The sequence below is a fragment of the Bos javanicus genome, chromosome 18, assembly GCF_032452875.1.
Source record: "Bos javanicus breed banteng chromosome 18, ARS-OSU_banteng_1.0, whole genome shotgun sequence".
Lineage (NCBI taxonomy): Eukaryota > Metazoa > Chordata > Mammalia > Artiodactyla > Bovidae > Bos > Bos javanicus.
Window position 1 is genome coordinate 25,401,118 of NC_083885.1, and position 18,179 is coordinate 25,419,296.

The 18,179-nt window shown below is 38.3% G+C and overlaps 1 protein-coding gene across 2 annotated transcripts in view; it reads left to right on the top strand.

The window, feature by feature from the left end:
* The window catches only part of RSPRY1 (ring finger and SPRY domain containing 1), a 37,323-nt gene that overhangs the window by 7,955 nt on the left and 11,189 nt on the right, over positions 1-18,179 (top strand). For both annotated transcript variants that reach the window (XM_061387284.1, XM_061387285.1), the window contains exons 2-10: positions 3,628-4,132; positions 8,620-8,672; positions 9,352-9,464; positions 10,576-10,702; positions 11,384-11,442; positions 14,017-14,083; positions 14,614-14,745; positions 15,611-15,726; positions 16,664-16,807. In XM_061387284.1, coding sequence (XP_061243268.1) covers positions 3,783-4,132; positions 8,620-8,672; positions 9,352-9,464; positions 10,576-10,702; positions 11,384-11,442; positions 14,017-14,083; positions 14,614-14,745; positions 15,611-15,726; positions 16,664-16,807 — 1,161 coding nt within the window. In that variant the 5' untranslated portion in view covers positions 3,628-3,782. The remainder of the gene's footprint in view (positions 1-3,627; positions 4,133-8,619; positions 8,673-9,351; positions 9,465-10,575; positions 10,703-11,383; positions 11,443-14,016; positions 14,084-14,613; positions 14,746-15,610; positions 15,727-16,663; positions 16,808-18,179) is intronic.

The following is an 18,179-nucleotide window of genomic DNA, read 5'->3' on the forward strand; positions in this document are numbered from 1 at the left end:
CAGTCCCAGTTTTTGTGTTAGGTTCCATAGCACAGTGATTTCCAGACATGGCCACCATCAGAATCATCTGAGGAGACTTTAAGAAAAACACATCGTAGAAATTCAGATGCTGCCCATTTGGAGTAGAACCAGGACTTGGTATTTTAAGAGACACCTAAGTGATTTTAATGCCCGTCACCTTTGGGGTTGATTGTTAAGCTACATTCTTTTCCAAGGTTTTTTCCCCAAAATATACAGATAAGTAAACATCGTTTCAGTGCAGTGTAGATGAGTTCTATAAAAGGTAAGTTTGCTAGTTATCTTAGTCCTCATAATTAAGACAGGTCTTATTCCTAGCCCCCAACTCCCAGATTATTTGGTTACTTCTGATTAGCTATGTACGCATTTGATAAAAACATCTTGCATGTGGGGAACCTTTTAAGTGTTGGGCACCATGCCATGTTTTACAGGTACTATTCCAAGTAGTCCTCACAGAACTACTGTGAGGTGTAAGAACTGTTACTATCTTCCATGTTTTGAAGTGTGTCAATAGTCAGCGTAATTAGAATGCATAGCTGTAAATATTACAGGGCTGGGACCTGCGCCCAGACTGACTGCAAAGCCTGTGCCCTGTACTGTAGGTGGCCTCTGGTGTCCTGTATGAGATGGTAGGCTGAATGTTACTGTCTTAAAACAATGATCTGTAGAAAGTGAACCACATAATGCTTTTTGGAATGAGATAAAACAGGGCTGTATAAAGTGTAATTGTTTAGCTTCACCACTCAGTCCTTTGCCTAAAGTATTCACAGTTTGGTCTCTGAGAAGTGTCGTGAGTGATGCTTTTCCAGATGAAAAGCTATCCATGTTTTAGTCCTGAATAAACCTGAAAGATCATACACTATGTTCACTTAATTGCCCTGCTTTTGGCTTTAACCTTCAAGAGCACTCTGTATGCTCATTTAAAGATCATGGCTAAAAAATTTGAAGATAACAGCTCTTATTTTTTTTTCCTTGTTTGTTTCATAGTCTTTCCTTTGAAATGCCTCATGGCTTCTCCCACCTAATTAACTTCTTTGCACCTGGTCTTTATAGCTAGTTCTTAAAAAAAGAAAGTCTTTGGTTTTAAAATATTGAAAATATAATCTTTTGGTTTTTTTTTTACATTTCCTTCCCTTAACAAATTTTGTAGCTGACATCATTTTCTAGGGCATTTAAAGAAAATGACTCTCTTGGAAGAAATTGACCTGAACTATACTTCAGTTCAATTTAGGAATAGGAAAAAAAAAATCACATATAATTCTTCCAAATTAGTCAGATTTTTAGAAATACCCATACCCATTTCTTCCATTTGCTTTGAAATGTACTAAATAGAAATGTGCATGAATTATTCTACATTCAGTTTAAATAAGGCTTAGCAAGAATAATTTGGATGGAATAAAGTTTAAGAATTTGAGATCCAACAAACTTATTTTCCTTATATATTTATTTTTAAATTAAAATTTTTTATCCTTTTGGAATTTTCAAATATGGGGAGGAATCTTGTGATTGTGATAGGAATCTCATTCCCTCTACTTGGATAGTTAATTCATCACATCACATGTGTATCATGACTCATACTTTCCCACTGGTTTTCCATGTCTACAAATGTCTTTTTAATCCACTGCTTTCCTCACATTCACTCCCATCCTTGCAGTGATGGGAATGGTATGGTATTACTTGCACTCTTTGCTGGTTTAGAGTGTGTTCTCTTTTATCTATTTATTTATGTTTGGCCACGCCGCACGCCTTGTAGGATCTATTCCCTGACTAGGGATTGAACCTGGGCCACAGCAGTGAAAGCACAGAATCCTAACTGCTAGACTATCAGGGAACTCTCACTGTGTTCTTTTAAAAGGTTATTTTCAGCTGAATCCATGCATCACTCTCCTACCTATGCTTCAGTCACATCCTTTACAGTACAATCTCCAAATTTTGAAGATGGCCTGACTCTTTTGGAAGAACCAAGAACATCTGTGGTCTTATACTTGGCTCAGCTGTTGCTATCTTGGTACTCTGGAGGGAGATAATGTCTATCCATTGCTTCTCCTCTCCCCTTCTTCCCCTCCCCTGCCCCTCCCCCTCTCTCTACATATTATATTAGATTAAGTATTATATATATAAAGAATTTTTATTTCTTGGTACTCTGGAGGGAGATAATGTCTATCATTGCCTCTCCTCTCCCCTTCTTCCCCTCCCCTGCCCCTCCCCCTCTCTCTACATATTACATTAGATTAAGTATTATATATATAAAGAATTTTTATGGAGATAAAAATCCTTCCTTTTTTTCTTATGAGTAGTAATTAAACTGGGCAAATATTTGAAAGAATTTGCTGCAAATCTGTCCAAAATAACAGAAACAAGTTTTCTCTTGCTTCTAATCCCACCAAGTTATTTTATTAATATTTATATCTATCCCTAAGCCATTGCTCAAGATAGGATTTATTTGTAAATAGCAAATGTTGCATAGAGACTCCATACCAGTCTCTAATCCTTATGTGTCTGTTAGTGTCCTTACAGGTCCTGGTCTTCAAGTCTCCACATGATTTTGTTTTCATCCTTTGCTACTGTGTTAAGTCTCCTGCTTCCAAATCTTTACTTCCTTTTACACCTAACCAGATTTTCTCAACTTAATGAAGGGCTGACTCTATCATTAGGCTTTTTTTTTTTTTAATGATAAACATGCTGTGTGGGATGAGAATGGCCATCCACAAATTTCTGGAGGGTGGGGACTGTATCTTGTTCTTTATTCTCCCAGTGCTGACCTGGTGCCTGGTAGCCTGGTGCTTCGTATTTTCAGACAAAGATCATTCAGTTCAGTTCAGTCGCTCAGTCGTGTCCGACTTTTGCGACCCCATGAATCGCAGCACGCCAGGCCTCCCTGTCCATCACCAACTCCTGGAGTTCACTCAGACTCAACATCCATCGAGTCATTGGTGCTTCCCTATTCTTAACCTTGCAGCAGACATGTGCAGCAAGCTTATCATTGTGAAAAATGTAACCTTGTGATATATATTGACCTTCCCCAAACAAAGTCTTGCTTTCATAAAGGAAAAACTTTGTAACTACTTGTGTTATCTCTGTGAATTCTCAAGTGTCCTCCAAATGGGAAATCTATGCAGTTTGGTCATTTAAACGGAACACTATCCTTGTATTATTCTTGTTATCAAGTGGGTGCTATCACATTGTATCATAACTTTTTTTAAACAACAGACATTTATAATTAGATATTTTATTTGAAATATATTAAATTTTCTCATACACTCAAAAAATAGTGTTTTTTTTTTTTTAATCCACAAAAGGAGCCCTTAAAGCAATTGCGTACATTCTTCTAATGTATTTCTATATGGATAGAAACATACATTAAAAAAAAATCTATTGTAACGCCTGTAGTTTACAAGGATGTGGTTTAGCAACCAACTTTATACTGTAATGATAAAAAGAAATCACTGGTTAATTCTTACATAAAGACATCTCTTTGCATCAGAAGCCTATAAAAATAACCAAAGATGATTCTTCACTGTAGTCCTAATATCTATAAAATCAAACTAGGAAAGTTTGAGTAATTGAGTAGCCAAGAAACCTTTGACTCATTTTCCTTTTCTCTTTTAGAACTGCCACTGGATGACCAGGATTCCTTATAATTGATAATGTTGGAGATCAGCTCTGCAACTTTCTTCAGCATTCAGTTGTTAAAAACAAATAGGATGCAAGTTCCTCAACTCCAGATTATGAAAACAGTACTTGGAAAACTGAAAACTATCTAAATGATTGTCTTTGGCTGGGCCGTGTTCTTAGCAAGCAGAAGCCTTGGCCAGGGTCTGCTGTTGACTCTTGAGGAGCACATAGCCCGCTTCCTGGGGACTAGAAGTGCCACTGCGACCATGGGCAATTCCTGTATCTGCCGAGACGACAGTGGAGCAGAAGACAGTGTTGACACCCAGCAGCAACAGGCCGATAACAGCGCAGTACCCACCGCTGACATGAGGAGCCAGCCCCGGGACCCTGTTCGGCCACCAAGGAGAGGCCGAGGACCTCATGAGCCAAGGAGAAAAAAACAAAATGTAGACGGGCTAGTGCTGGACACACTGGCAGTCATACGGACTCTTGTAGATAAGTAAGTATCTGGCTCACGGTCACCTCCTATCTAATGAAAAGCCTTATGCCAGGAATCATAACTCTTGGACTCCTTCAGTGCATTAAGATATATCTGCCAAGCCTCATTACTCATAGGGGGAGACTATTTCATTTCTCATGAGAGTAAATTATAAGGTTTGATCATTTTACTTGCTAATATCTACTCCAGCCTGGAAATGTCTAAACATTTCTGTAGCAGAATACACCTATGAAAGCTTTGATCTCTATTGGGGAATGTAGTCAATATGGAGTTTGTGTTGAAACCTGCAAGAGGAAATGGTTTTGTGAAGACTCACTCTTATCTTGCTTGGCTATCTGCTGTACTAACTGGAGATTCAAGATAAGTTGTTTTACCAAGAACATTCAGTTCAGTCGCTCAGTCGTGTCCGATTCTTTGCGACCCCACTGTACCAAGAATGTAGCTGCATACAACTTCTGTTGGCAATGGAAGGACGTAGGTCAAGGAGAGTTTCTATCCTTCTCCCTCTTTTACCAGTATATCCCTTAGATGCCCCTCCTAGATCCATTTGGGAAACGGAAATTGAAAGAAACGTCAGGACACACCTGTACCCTGTTTTGTTTCTTCCCCTGCTTTGTCTAAGTGCAAAATCCCAGGTTGAATAACTGAGATTAAAGGGCATTGTTCAAGTTGAAAGAAGTACTTTAACTCAACCGTATAGCACAGAAAGTAGCAGTAAGTTTTAGAACTGTAGTGAACAAAGGTTCAGATTCTGGCCCAGCCCCTTGACTAGCTACATGACACTGAGCAAATCACTTCTTTAAGCCTCAGGTTCCTCATCTATGAAAAGAAAATAATACCTTTCTGACAAGGATTATCATGAGAAAATATATATAAATCATCTAGTAAGGTGGCGCTAGTGGTAAAGAATCCACCTGCCTATACAGGAGACACAAGAGACTCAGGTTCTATCCCTGTGTCAGGGAGATCCCCTGGAGAAGGAAATGGCAACCCACTCCAGTATTCTTGGCTGGAGAATTCCATGGACAGAGGAGCCTGGTGGGCTGCAGTCCATGGTTCAAAAAGAGGACGTGGCTGAGCACAGATACAAATGGTGCCTTGTACAGAACATGTCCTCAATAGAGGATAGATTTTTTTTTTTTAAGTTCTGTCTGGGTTCTTTTTGCTTCAGGGTCTGCCAGTATATTTAAGTATCTAAATATTGATAATCACATTTATGAGAAAACAGTTTTGTTTAGTTCCTGAAAAATAATAGCATAAACCAAGATATACCTGTGCATATTATTTTGAGGGTTTTTTTTTGTCCTCATAGAAATAAATTTATTTTGCACATTTTCTTTCTGCTATAGAGCATGCTAGGAAATATTCTTACAAATATGCTCTGTAACCATCTCAGAAAGGCCTTCCTAAGTTATTAAAACCTGCCTTTGAAGTAGTTCTGGTATCTGATTTTAATATCATTTTAATATGTTTATAGGAAATATATTTAATATAAATCTATGCCACATACATCCCCTAAATTCAAGCACAGGTCTAGAAACTGTTATGTAAAGTTTCTTCATGGTGACATTTAAAGCATGCTGTGAAATTGTAATGAAAAATTGTCCTTCCCAAATAAGGAAGTAAACCACAGCAGTCTTATTTAAGCCCATTGGGAAAACAGGTACAGAATAGACTTCCACATATTTTTTATAGGGTGGTTAAGAGAGTGTAGGGGCAAAGCAGGAGCTTTATTTCTAAGCTTCACAACAGTATTACACATTACAAGTGGACTTACGAGGCAAGTAGTGTACACTTGAATAATAGGGTAACTTTTACCTTAAACCTGTTTTTACTGAATTACAGTGAAAACTCTTCTGAAAATGGAAAAATTTGGCAGGTGCAGAACAACTATAAAGGGACATGTTGGAGAACATAATGGCAAAATCAGGTTCAGAGAGTTTGTAAACATAGTTACAGAGCTTTTTTTTTGAGAAACTGCTATAGAGAAAAGAATTTGCTAACCTACAAAGTTTATAAGGCTATTAAAACATAGAAGACAAGACAGATGGGCTTAGTAAGAATATGTGTAAAAGGATGTATGCAGATATCACATTTATAAAACGATCTTAATATTTATTGTTCTCCTCTTGTTACTTACAAGAGAATGACCTTGATTTGAGAGGACAGCATGGTTCCTAATGGCATAGTGAGAGCGTTGCTATAGGAAATACACTTGAAATATATACTTAATTTAAAAATCATTCTGAAGTTCAACTCTTTTGCTTTTTTTTCTTAGTATTATATCCTCAGATCGCTGATGGTATTAATGTTACTTATTCTCATGACTTTGGAATTTTAATTTGCAGGCTCCTCTCGATGGAAGTTTTTTCTGTGTGTGTGTGTGTGCGTGTTCTCTCTTTTTCTCCCTTTCTCTCTGTCACTTTTGTTGTCTCCATCTGGGGCCCAGGGGCCTTCAGGCTACAACTGAGCCTAAAAGTGGTGGTTCTGAGGCCCCACCCCACTCTAGGAAGCCCAGGCCCTGCTGCCTGGCTTTCTCTGCCTTTTTCTGTCACTGGAGACTTGCAACTTTATGTCAGCTGCAGCCCAGGCTACTATTTAGAGCTTTTCAACTCCTTTCACTGAGAGGGGAATGCTGTTCCCACTTGATTTGATAAATCTGCTCCATCCTTTGCAACAGTGGGGCTTTGGTCCCCCTTACCTGCCTTGCAGGTGTAAAGCTCCTGGTGACCTCTGTCTAGTTCCTGGCCCAGAGCTTAGTGATCTTATGGTTTTAGCATTTGCCTCCCGCCACAAGTTCCTGCTCTGTTTCTGTTCCACAAAGAATTTTTGTCGTCATCTTTTTTTATATATAGTATTTATGTTTTATTTGTTTGGCTGCATTGGGTCTTAGTTGTTTCGGCCCACGGGCTTAGTTGCCCGGTGACATGTGGGATCTTAGTTCCCCAACTGGGAATCAAACCCACAGCCCCTGCACTGCAAGGCGGATTCTTAACCACTGGACCACTAGGGAGGTCTTTATATTATTTGTTTGAGGGTAGGAATGTGCATGTCCTTTAAGTGTGTCTGTATAGAATTCAGGTACTCATATTCCTTACTGGTCACTGACCTTGTCATTTTTATTATTTTGCCCTTCCCTAATCACATTGTCCCTTTTTACCTCCCACATCCAAATATCAGTGGGTAACCATTCTTCTGAATTTAAGGTATGTTCTAATCTGCCTGACATATGTTTATGTCTGTGTAGGAAGCTTATATATATTGTTTTGTATATGATTTTTAAAATTAACGATGAAAGAAATCTCTTTGGTTTTAGTTCCTCTCAACATTGTGTTTGAGACTGCTACGGAGTATTCTGTTGTATGCTCAAAAGCACTATATTTTGTTACCCAATAATGTGGTGACAGTCACTTAGGTTACTACTTCTGAATTTTTGTTCGTACAAATAGCATTGCAGCAAATAGCCTCATATGTACCTGTGTAATTATTTCTCTAGCACTGGTGAATATATGCATACTTAATTTCATTATTGCCAGATTGCCCCAGAGCAGTGTTTGTATTAGTTAGTTATATCATTTAATACAATTTTTTTAAATAAGAATTTTCCCTTGTTTTGAAAAGGAATAGGATGCGTCCAACACTGGCACCTAATGAGTACCTGACATGAACTGAGTAATTCCCATATTGCAAGGTTATTCTGAGGATTAAATGATTGAAGACAATATTTGTTTTTTTTTCTTTTTTCACAGTGAAACAGAGAGCCACAATATATGGCTCTGTGAATATAAGCAGTGAGTATATTCTTTAAATAATTAGATGATCAGTTTGGTGGAATAGATTTCCTTCATTTTTAAATTTCCCCTAAAGCATCTCTTTGAATTCCTGAGATTACAGTTTGAAAATCCACTGAATTAAGAGGAAAATGCCATTTTAGAGCAATGACTAATTAAGTTTGGTTTCTTTTCCTTCTAACCTCATTTTATGAAGTTTAAGCATATAGTGATATTTACCAGAACACCACCTAAAAACGAAGGTGTTATGTAGGCCCTTGCTTCTGTAAGTCCTCATTTGGGATTGCATTTGCCTTCCTGACACTTCTTGAGGTATGTATGAGGAAGATGATGTTGGTCTCCTTGCCTTGTCTCTATTGGCATTGGGCTGTTAGAGGTAAAACTGAAAGTGGGCTCTGGCTCTCAGTGTTAGTCCTGTGCTTTGACTTCAGGCCACACGGTGGTCCTTTCATGTGCTTTTCTGCCCATTTTGTTCATGTTTGTGGGCTGTCATGGACAGTGACCTTGGAAATAAGTACATGTGGTGTGCATTTGTCCTTAAAGATTATAGCTCTGGTTGTCTCCTCCATCTTTCTCTACATTCATTCGTGTTCCTTTCTTTCTCTTTCTACCCCCCATACTTCCAGTTTGAACTTCTATTTGAAATTGTCATTTCTTATTTCTTCAAGTTTGATGTCTTGAATGTTTATTTTTCAGTGATCAGGAACCTCCCTATTCAATGATTACATTGCACGAAATGGCAGAAACAGGTATTTTTTAAGTTTTTAAAAAGTATTCCTAATTGATTAATTAATGATCATGAAGAAATGTAGCCACTTAAAAAAAAATACTTCAAAAATACTTAACATACATGATGAGGAAAAAAGCCCTTAGTCTATGGAAATTTTCCTGCACAAGGGCAATAATTAAAAGCACTGTATTGTATTCTGAGTATATACTGCATCTTTTAGTAATGGTTTTATCTCACTGGAATTATTAAAATTATTTTGGCACTGACAGATCTTTGACTATAACTCTTCTAGAATGAGGAAGATGATTTTTTGTTCCTCAATTTTCTAAATGTCATTCAGAAAATAGAGCCAACTGTTTTAGATACTTAATTTTCTCAGTTAACTCCTGTGTCATAAATAAAGGCTGGAAACTTTTAATCATAATTTGAGAACCCAGAAACATAGCTTGAATTTTCTTCAAATAAAGATACCCCTAAATCACCAGATTCCTGTAAATTAGGATTTTTGTTTCTACCATGATAACCAGCAATTGATGACCATGTCCATGCCAGATACTAGCTGCTTAAAAGCTATAGGATGTTTCTATTCTCCAAGAATGGTTCTATTTTAATGTGAAGTCATCTTGTGTTATAAGTTATATATTTTCACAGTTTAAAAATAGCGACTTTATCATATAATCTTCTTGATTTGCTCTTAGATGAAGGATGGTTAGACGTTGTCCAGTCTTTAATTAGAGTTATTCCATTGGAAGATCCACTGGGACCAGCTGTTATAACATTATTACTAGATGAATGTCCATTGCCTACTAAAGTAAGTTAATAATTATCTTTTATGAAACTGACATCTGTGCTTAAACACAGGATGAATGACCACAAAGAACATTTGGTATAATGCATTTCCTCTTTATATATAGTATTTTGAGTCTGTTTTATTTAATATTAATTTCATTGTATAAACATGTTTTTTATTACCCATGAATTGTTACATCCTCTATCTATAAGTAGTTTACTCAAAAACTTTAGTTTAAAATTTTTAAAATGTCAAAAATGGGAGCATTTATATTGGCTTGGCCAAAAAGTTCATTTGGGTTTTTCTGTAAGAGTGTATGGGTCCAACCCAGGTATCTATAATGGAATTCTTTGAAATTTGAAGGGAATGTTCAATTGCTAAGCTGATTCTCTCTCTAAAACAATTTCCTCATGGCAAAACTTTCTTTAAATATTTTCTATTAAGAGAAAAAAACTATTATACAAAAAGCACTTTTGAGTCTTAATATTGGTATATTGGCATAATTTTGATTATTCCAAGTTAGAACAAAAGTATCAAATTTTCAATGCCTTATTCCATATGGTCTATGGAATCCTTTCTTAAAAATTTTGGATTCTGGCATTTTTCATTTGTCTAAGCCCCACATATTTAGGCCCAACATGGAAAAACATGGACAAAGGGAAAAAGTCTTTGATCTTGTCACTGATGAATTGACCTTTGCTTAGTCTTATAGGAGGTTTCTATTACAATTTGCCTTAAAAATTCTGGTGATATTTGTTCTTGATTGATAAAAAAAAAATATTTTTTAAGGAACTTTCTATTTCAATATCACTAGGCCCTATTGTTATCAATCATATTGGCATTTGGGTGGATTTAGTCTGTTTAATGACCCAAGAGTATATAGGATATATTTGATACAACTGGTACATTTTGAGTGAAATGTTATCTAGAAATTCATATAAGAAAACTTTCAGATTTATCAAATAATATTTCCCATCAATAATGGTATCCTTTGGGTATATTTTATCATGTTTGCATGGTAATTCTGAGTTAATTTAACACCTGGTTATTACTTTTGTGTCAAAGAATTACCTTGGGGATAAAAAGCCTAAGTCATATATTTATCAGATCCACTTGTATGTTTTGTTTTTAGGATGCACTCCAAAAATTGACTGAAATTCTCAACCTAAATGGAGAAGTAGCTTGCCAGGACTCAGGTCATCCTGCCAAACACAGGAACACATCTGCAGTCCTAGGCTGCTTGGCAGAGAAACTAGCAGGTAACTCTGGGAAGCTCCCGAAAGGAAAACCTTAAGTTGTTTGACATTAAGGGGAAGATGGAAATTTAAAACAAAGAGTTTTCCTATTAATACAAGAAATACTTTTCTTTCTTTTATTTATTTATTTTTTTTTTTTGGTAAAAATGTCTCTCCCCAAAGTCTCTTCTGATAATGGACCTCTACTGATAAGTTTCTTTTTTAATTACACCTTGCTGAGTACAGGCGCAGGATCTTTATTTTTTAATTAAAAATTTTTTTTTAAATTTTTACAATGTTTTGTTGGTTTCTGTCATACAGCAACAAAAATCAGCCATAATTATACATACTCCAAGATACAGATGAGTAGTAACATGAATTCTTCAACTTTGCTTTCTTTTTTTCCAAATTTGTCTTGGTTGTTATATATGTAGCCATTTGCATTTGTTTATAAATTTTAGAATCTTATCAATTTTGAGAATAAAGCATATACCAAGATTAAAAAAAAACTTTGCTTATTTGCTTTAAAAATTAAAAATAACAGAAAAGGCTAAGCTCATATGATATTGAATCTAATATATACATATATACACAGTTTATAAATTTTAACTAGATGAAAGAGTTCTATGATTTTGTTGGTCTTAGTTACCAATTCAAATAATATGACACATTTAATTATATCCAGTGATTGTTGCATTTGTCTAGGTCCTGCAAGTATTGGTTTACTTAGCCCAGGAATACTGGAATATTTGCTACAGTGTCTGGTAAGTGAGACAGCAAAGCTAGTTATTCTTAGTCATCTAGAACTGTGCATTTGTCTAACATTGCCAGCTTAGCCAATGGCACAGAGAATGGAATCAGCTATAAATTTTATTTGCAGGTGTTTCCTGAGTGTTTATCTATTCCCTCCTATGTTAAAAAAAAAAAAAAAAGTAAGGGCAGGATAGGAATTTATTACAAGCAAAAACAGCTGAGTCGGTCTGGTTTTAAATTTAGTCATAAGATAGGTGCTATGATTGGCTTTTTTGTATGCATCCTTAGAGTCTGCCAAATGGTAGTAGGAACCTCCACAATAGAAACAAAATTACACAGCATTCCAAGCCAGGAAACTGTGAGGTCAGTTTCCCAGTGTATATAAATCTCTCTGTTCCTCCATCCCTCCCTGCTCCCTACTGCTGCTGCTGCTAAGTCACTTCAGTCGTGTCCAACTCTGTGCGACCCCATAGATGGCAGCCCACCAGGCTCCCCTGTCCCTGGGATTCTCCAGGCAAGAACACTGGAGTGGGTTGCCATTTCCTTCTCCAATGCATGCTCCCTTACTGCTCTTGAAATTATTGTTGTTTGGTATATGGTCTGTGAAGCTTGTGGTTTGCCAAGGCTATGCTGTCAGATCTCTTGCACTGTTGGACTAGGCTTGTCTGGTCTGTATTTTTTAGAGTCATTTTTTGCAGGACTGCTATTCATTGGCCTTTTTCAAAATCTGAAAAATATTTTCAGTACCTAGATAATATGTACTTAAAGCATTTAACACTATGCTAAGTAAGCACTGTAGAAATACAGAAGTAGTCTAACAGTCCTTCTCCCTCAAGAAGTTTCCTGATTAGTTCAGGGAACAAAACTACTCAGACAAGATAATTAGCCTCTACTTTATGGTGGGATATGATCAAGGGCAAAACCCCTTCCTTCAGACCAAGTGCCAGGAATTCTGAGAAGTGACTGGGAGGTGGGAGGTATGGGTGATGGGGACTGGGAATTGTGGGAGCTAGACTTCCTGATAAAGGTAAAGCTTCACCTGGGTCACAGCATAGGGTGAGAATTTAATTATGCACACAGGAGAGGAAAAATGGGCTTCGGGACTTCCCGGGCAGTTTAGTAGTTAAGACTGTGCCCTCTCAACGCAGAGGGCACAGGTTTGATCGCTGGTCAGGGAACTAAGATCCTGCATGCCACATGACGCAGCCAAAAATTTTTTTTAAATAAAGTTTTTTTAAAAATGGGATTCTTGGCTAAAGGCAAATCACTGGCAGAAGCCCAGAGCCAGAAATGGCTGTGTTCCCAGCATATTACAGAGAATTGTCTGATCAGAAGACAGTATTCAGAGACGGGAGGATATAGACTGAGTAGCCAGGTAGGGAGGGCTCAGGGTCTGAAAAGCCAGACAGAGGGATTGAAGATGGTTATGGCAAGAAGTAGAGTGCTAAACAGGCTTGTAACAGGGAAGAGCTTTGCAGAACCCAGTTGGGCACCAGAAGAGTGAATGGAAACCAGGTGATGTTCTGGAGCTCTCTTGCAGGCTCCTAACATAACTAGGGCAGAGAAGGCAATAGCACCCCACTCCAGTACTCTTGCCTGGAAAATCCCATGGATGGAGGAGCCTGGTGGGCTGCAGTCCATGGGGTCACTAAGAGTTAGACACGACTGGATGACTTCACTTTCACTTTTCACTTTAATGCATTGGAGAAGGAAATGGCAACCCACTCCAGTGTTCTTGCCTGGAGAATCCCAGGGACGGGGAGCCTGGTGGGCTGCTGTCTATGGGGTCGCACAGAGTCAGACATGACTGAAGTGACTTAGCAGCAGCAGCAGCAACATAACTAGGGAGGGATGGCTGGGAGCAGATGTGATGTTAAGCAGATAGACCTTTCTTCAAATGTGAACACATGTGATGTGAACTTAAGTGTAACGGAAAGAGCTTGCTTGTTGCTGAAAGAGCTTGTAACTGAAAGAGCTCACTTGTTGCTCTCGCCCACCTACAATCAGTATTTGTAGACTTCCTTTCAGAGAACAGATTGAAAATGAAGCCATGAGTTGTTAATTTCATTATTTATAATTTTGGAACCTGGTAGTGATGAATGGTTCTGAGAACAGATTGAAAATGAAGCCATGAGTTGTTAATTTCATTATTTATAATTTTGGAACCTGGTAGTGATGAATGATTCCTTTTAGGGTTCTGAATAAAAAAGCCATTTTTAGCTACACTTCTAAGCTTCTGTTTGGCTTGCTTAAATGAATGTAAGAATCAGCATGATTTCATTTAACAAAGTTTTCATTTAACAAATATAAATGTTACTAAGTAAAATAGTTCATTTAACAAGATACTTTTGATGTTTCCATATCTGTAAATGAACAAGAAAATAAGATTTTAGGAGACCATCATGGTCAGTTACTAACAATAGTAGCAAGTGGATAATCAAGGACTTGAATGAGTAAAACTTTTATGACTGCTCCAAAACAAAAGTCTAGCACACAATGGGTAAGAAGAGGAAATTGTCACCCCAGAAGGGCAATGATATATATATATATATGTATGTATATATTTATCTTTTGTTGTCTTTCAGAAATTACAGTCCCACCCCACAGTCATGCTTTTTGCACTTATCGCACTGGAAAAGTTTGCACAGACAAGTAGGTATAGTGACTTCTTGGACTAATGATCTATATTGCCTGTTAAAAATGTTAATTTTTCTTAGTTACTGGATGAGCTGACGCCTTTGAACCCCATCAGATATGCCCACATTCTGGGGAGTTCCTTGGTGGCCTAGTAGTTAGGATACTAGGCTTTCACTGCTGTGGCCCTAAGTTCAGTCTCTGGTTGAGGAACTAAGCTTCTGCAAGTCATGCAGCTATATAAATAACATGCATACATTCTGATTTGTCTAGATAAACATCTCAAGGTCTATAGTATGGTGACAAAGGCAACAGTTTGTTTTCTCACTAAAGAATCAAAATTGGTGACCATGATTAGCCACTTTTTATAGCTAGAAAATTTAGTGATGATATTGCTACCTTCTAGAAAATAGAGCTCTTGGGCTTTGTCGTTAGTATAGTTTCAAAATTCTCTAATCGTCTCTCTGTATTCCTTCCCTCCATCAATCTGCCCAGCAAATCCTCCTACTCTTCCGTGGTTAATTTAAGGTTTATGTCTTCCCAAACAGGTGAAAATAAATTGACTATTTCTGAATCCAGTATTAGTGACCGGCTTGTCACATTGGAGTCCTGGACTGATGATCCTGATTATCTGAAACGTCAAGTTGGTTTCTGTGCCCAGTGGAGTTTAGACAATCTCTGTAAGTAGGAGTTGTCCTGTATTAAAATGCCTGTTTTCATTTCCAAATCCACTTCTTAAATAGGATCACTCGTCTTCATTTGTGACAGTGTGAGTTTTTCCATATAAAGTCCTCTACTGGTAGGTTGGCTGTATTCTAGCGGTAATGAATCCTAGGGACTCTTCAGACAATTAGATGGAAGGAATGCTTCTAATTGCAGTGCTCTCCTATTCAGACATTGTTATTGGTCTCCTGTTTCCTGCTACATCCAGGCCACCAATCAGATACTATTGTGTAATCCAACTCTTCCCAACACAGACTCTTTTCACTGTCTTACAAGCAGTTCCCAGTCACTTCTATCTCTGGGCCTGTTCCTCTCAACTTGGAATTCCCTCTCTACTCTTTTCCCTATCCCAGCATTGCTCTTCAAAACTCAAATCATATCTATACCTTAAGAGTTGCTCCCAACTATTCTTTTTCTCCTCCAAGGGCTGCAAGAACTAAAACTAGACTGCTGCTCTGTCCTCACTTCCCCTGCCCCATAGTTAGCACAGTCCCCCTGCTCCTACTGCAACATTGTGGGGAATTGCTCAGTGCACAGCCTGTGTAGTGCCAGTTAAAGAATAATTCTGAAAAAGTACCATTTGGATTTTGCTGCATGCAAAAAAATGACAATAAGGAACAGAAATATAAACCTACCTATGCTGCCTTTACTAATTTGCCTAATTAATCTTCATACGGCTATGCAGCCCCAAAGCTAAGGTTATGTCTACTGATTCTGCCATTTTTGAGCACCTCCACTTATTAACAAGAGTGGCAGCCAGCGATGACAACAGTTTTTCCACAATAGCCTGCCTTAGAAATGTGCCCACTTCTTCTTTTGCAGTTTTAAAAGAGGGTAGGCAGCTGACCTATGAGAAAGTGGACTTGAATAGCATTAAGGCCATGCTGAATAGCAACGATGTCAGCGAGTACCTGAAGATCTCGCCTCATGGCTTGGAGGTAAAGTTTCCATAGATGGACCATTCTAGGGAGAAAATCTTGTTTTCATTTTCATGCCCTGATTCTGAACAAAAGCAATCCTTGCAAAATAGATGGAAGTTTACTACATGCTCAGAGAGTGGTTAGAGGTAGCAGTGGTAGAAGAGAGAGTATCTGAGATATTATATACTCATTCCTATCTCACATGATCCTATACATATAGTAAGTGCTATAATGTTTATTGACTTGTTTAAATGTCTGACTTTAATCTCTTCTATTTTATGCAGTTAAAGGTACAAAGACTAGTATTTCTAAAAGAGGCCCTTTCTTTTTTAATCCCTGTATAACCAGTTATATTCAATCTAGCACTTTACCTTCTCCCTGCATGTTGGAAATGTTGCTGATGGGGGGAGGGGGGGTGAAGGTTAATGAAAGAGCCGCTTATATACAGCTGCTTTAGGCACTAGACATGTCAAGATTAAAGAGCTGTTTGAAGAATGGCTGCAGACAGCCCTTTGATCTTACATCTTACCAAATGCTTTATGTAGTTTTCTGCTTTAGCTTATTTTTAGGTACTCCATCTTATACCCTTCAATATCCTCTCCCTCATCTCCCTCCCTAACAAGTACAGGTTAAGGCAGTGTTTATGCATTTGTAAAAGATTCTACTATGAGAGCAAAACTCTGTAAGTAATTAAAAATGAAGCCAGTAGCCTTCACTAATTCTTACTTTGAGGTCTTCCAGTCCTTTCAATCTGGAACTCCATGGAAACTAAACTGTAAAATACCATCCTTCCTTCAGTTTTGTATATTTTGTCACTGAGGATGCACAGAGAAGGAGACAGTAGTCCAGCAGGAGCTGTAATGAGAAAGGATAGATTCGACCTTCTGAGCAGTCTGTTATCTCTGGTGGTCTTCAGGCATTGATGGTGGGCTGCCATGCCCTTTGATTTTGCCAGGCTCGCTGTGATGCTTCTTCTTTCGAAAGTGTGCGTTGCACCTTTTGTGTGGACGCTGGGGTATGGTACTATGAAGTTACCGTGGTCACCTCCGGCGTCATGCAGATCGGCTGGGCCACACGGGACAGCAAGTTCCTCAACCACGTGAGTACTGTGGAGACCTGGACAGAAGCGGGTAGCAGCGGGTGATTTTGGCAAGTGGGTGGTGCATACTCATTTTTCAAGTAGGTTTGCCCAGTAATTATTCCTTGGGCTGAACCACATGGTGCCAAATCTGCAACATCAGGTTTACAAACTGATTCAGAAATAGGAAAACACAAGTGGACCTCAGCTATTTTTTTCCCCTCAAGTTTTAAGTTCATGTTAATTTTCCACCCAGAGGTTACATGTGTTCTTTTTCTTTTTTAGGCTCTGCTCCGGCCCCAGCCACATCTTTGGCTCAGTTTTTATATTGTTATCAGTGATGGTTTTTACCTTGCATTTAAGCTTTAGGAACTTTGTAGGAATTCTGTTCCTTTCATATAATCCTAAATGTTGGCTTGACTCCTCTCACTTTACCTTTATCTTGTAATTTGTAGGCATATTTGTTTTCGATATTTAGTACTTATCTTTTGTTATAGAAAGCTATCAGATATAAGGGGAGATTAAATCCACTAGAGGAAGCAGAGTTGGGCCACTTCTACTTGAGTGCGAGAGGTTAGGATTCTTTGCTTTCCTTCAGATGTTCATTTCCTGCTGCTTTATACCCTTATGATGTCTAACCCTCTTGCCTGGAAAATCCCATGGATGGAGGAGTCTAGTAGGCTGCAGTCCATGGGGTTGCTGAGAGTCATGTCATTTTCCCTTTTCCCTTTCATGCATTGGAGAAGGAAATGGCAACCCACTCCAGTGTTCTTGCCTGGAGAATCCCAGGGACGGAGGAGCCTGGTGGGCTGCCGTCTGTGGGGTAGCACAGAGTCAGACACGACTGAAGCGACTTAGCACCAGCAGCAGCAGCAATGTCTAACCCAATCAGCTTCCTTCTCATAGTCATAGTATAAGCTCTTTGGAATTAATCCAGTTTAGATCAGGAACATTTTGTGGCCATATGATTTTTACCCTTTGAGCTGGGAAAATACCCTTAGACTTATTTTTGTTATTAATCTAAATAATGACCTCTTATCTGGACTACTCTGGTGATCCAGTGGTTAAGAATACACCTGCCAGTACAGGGCACATGGATTTGATCCCTGGTCTCAGAGGATTCTACATGCCATGGGGCAGCTAAGCCCAAGTGCCACAACTATTGAGTGTGCTCTTAGAGCCCAGGAAGTGCAACTGAACCCACATGCTACAACTGCTGAAGCCCACATGCCCTAGAACCCATGCTCTGCAACAAGAGAAGCCACTGCAATGAGAAACCTGCTCATCGCAACTAGAGAAAGCCCTCGTTCAGCAACAAAGACCCAGCAAGCCAAAAATAAAACAATAAATAAATAAAAATAAATAATAGCCTCTTCGGTTCAGTTCAGTTCAG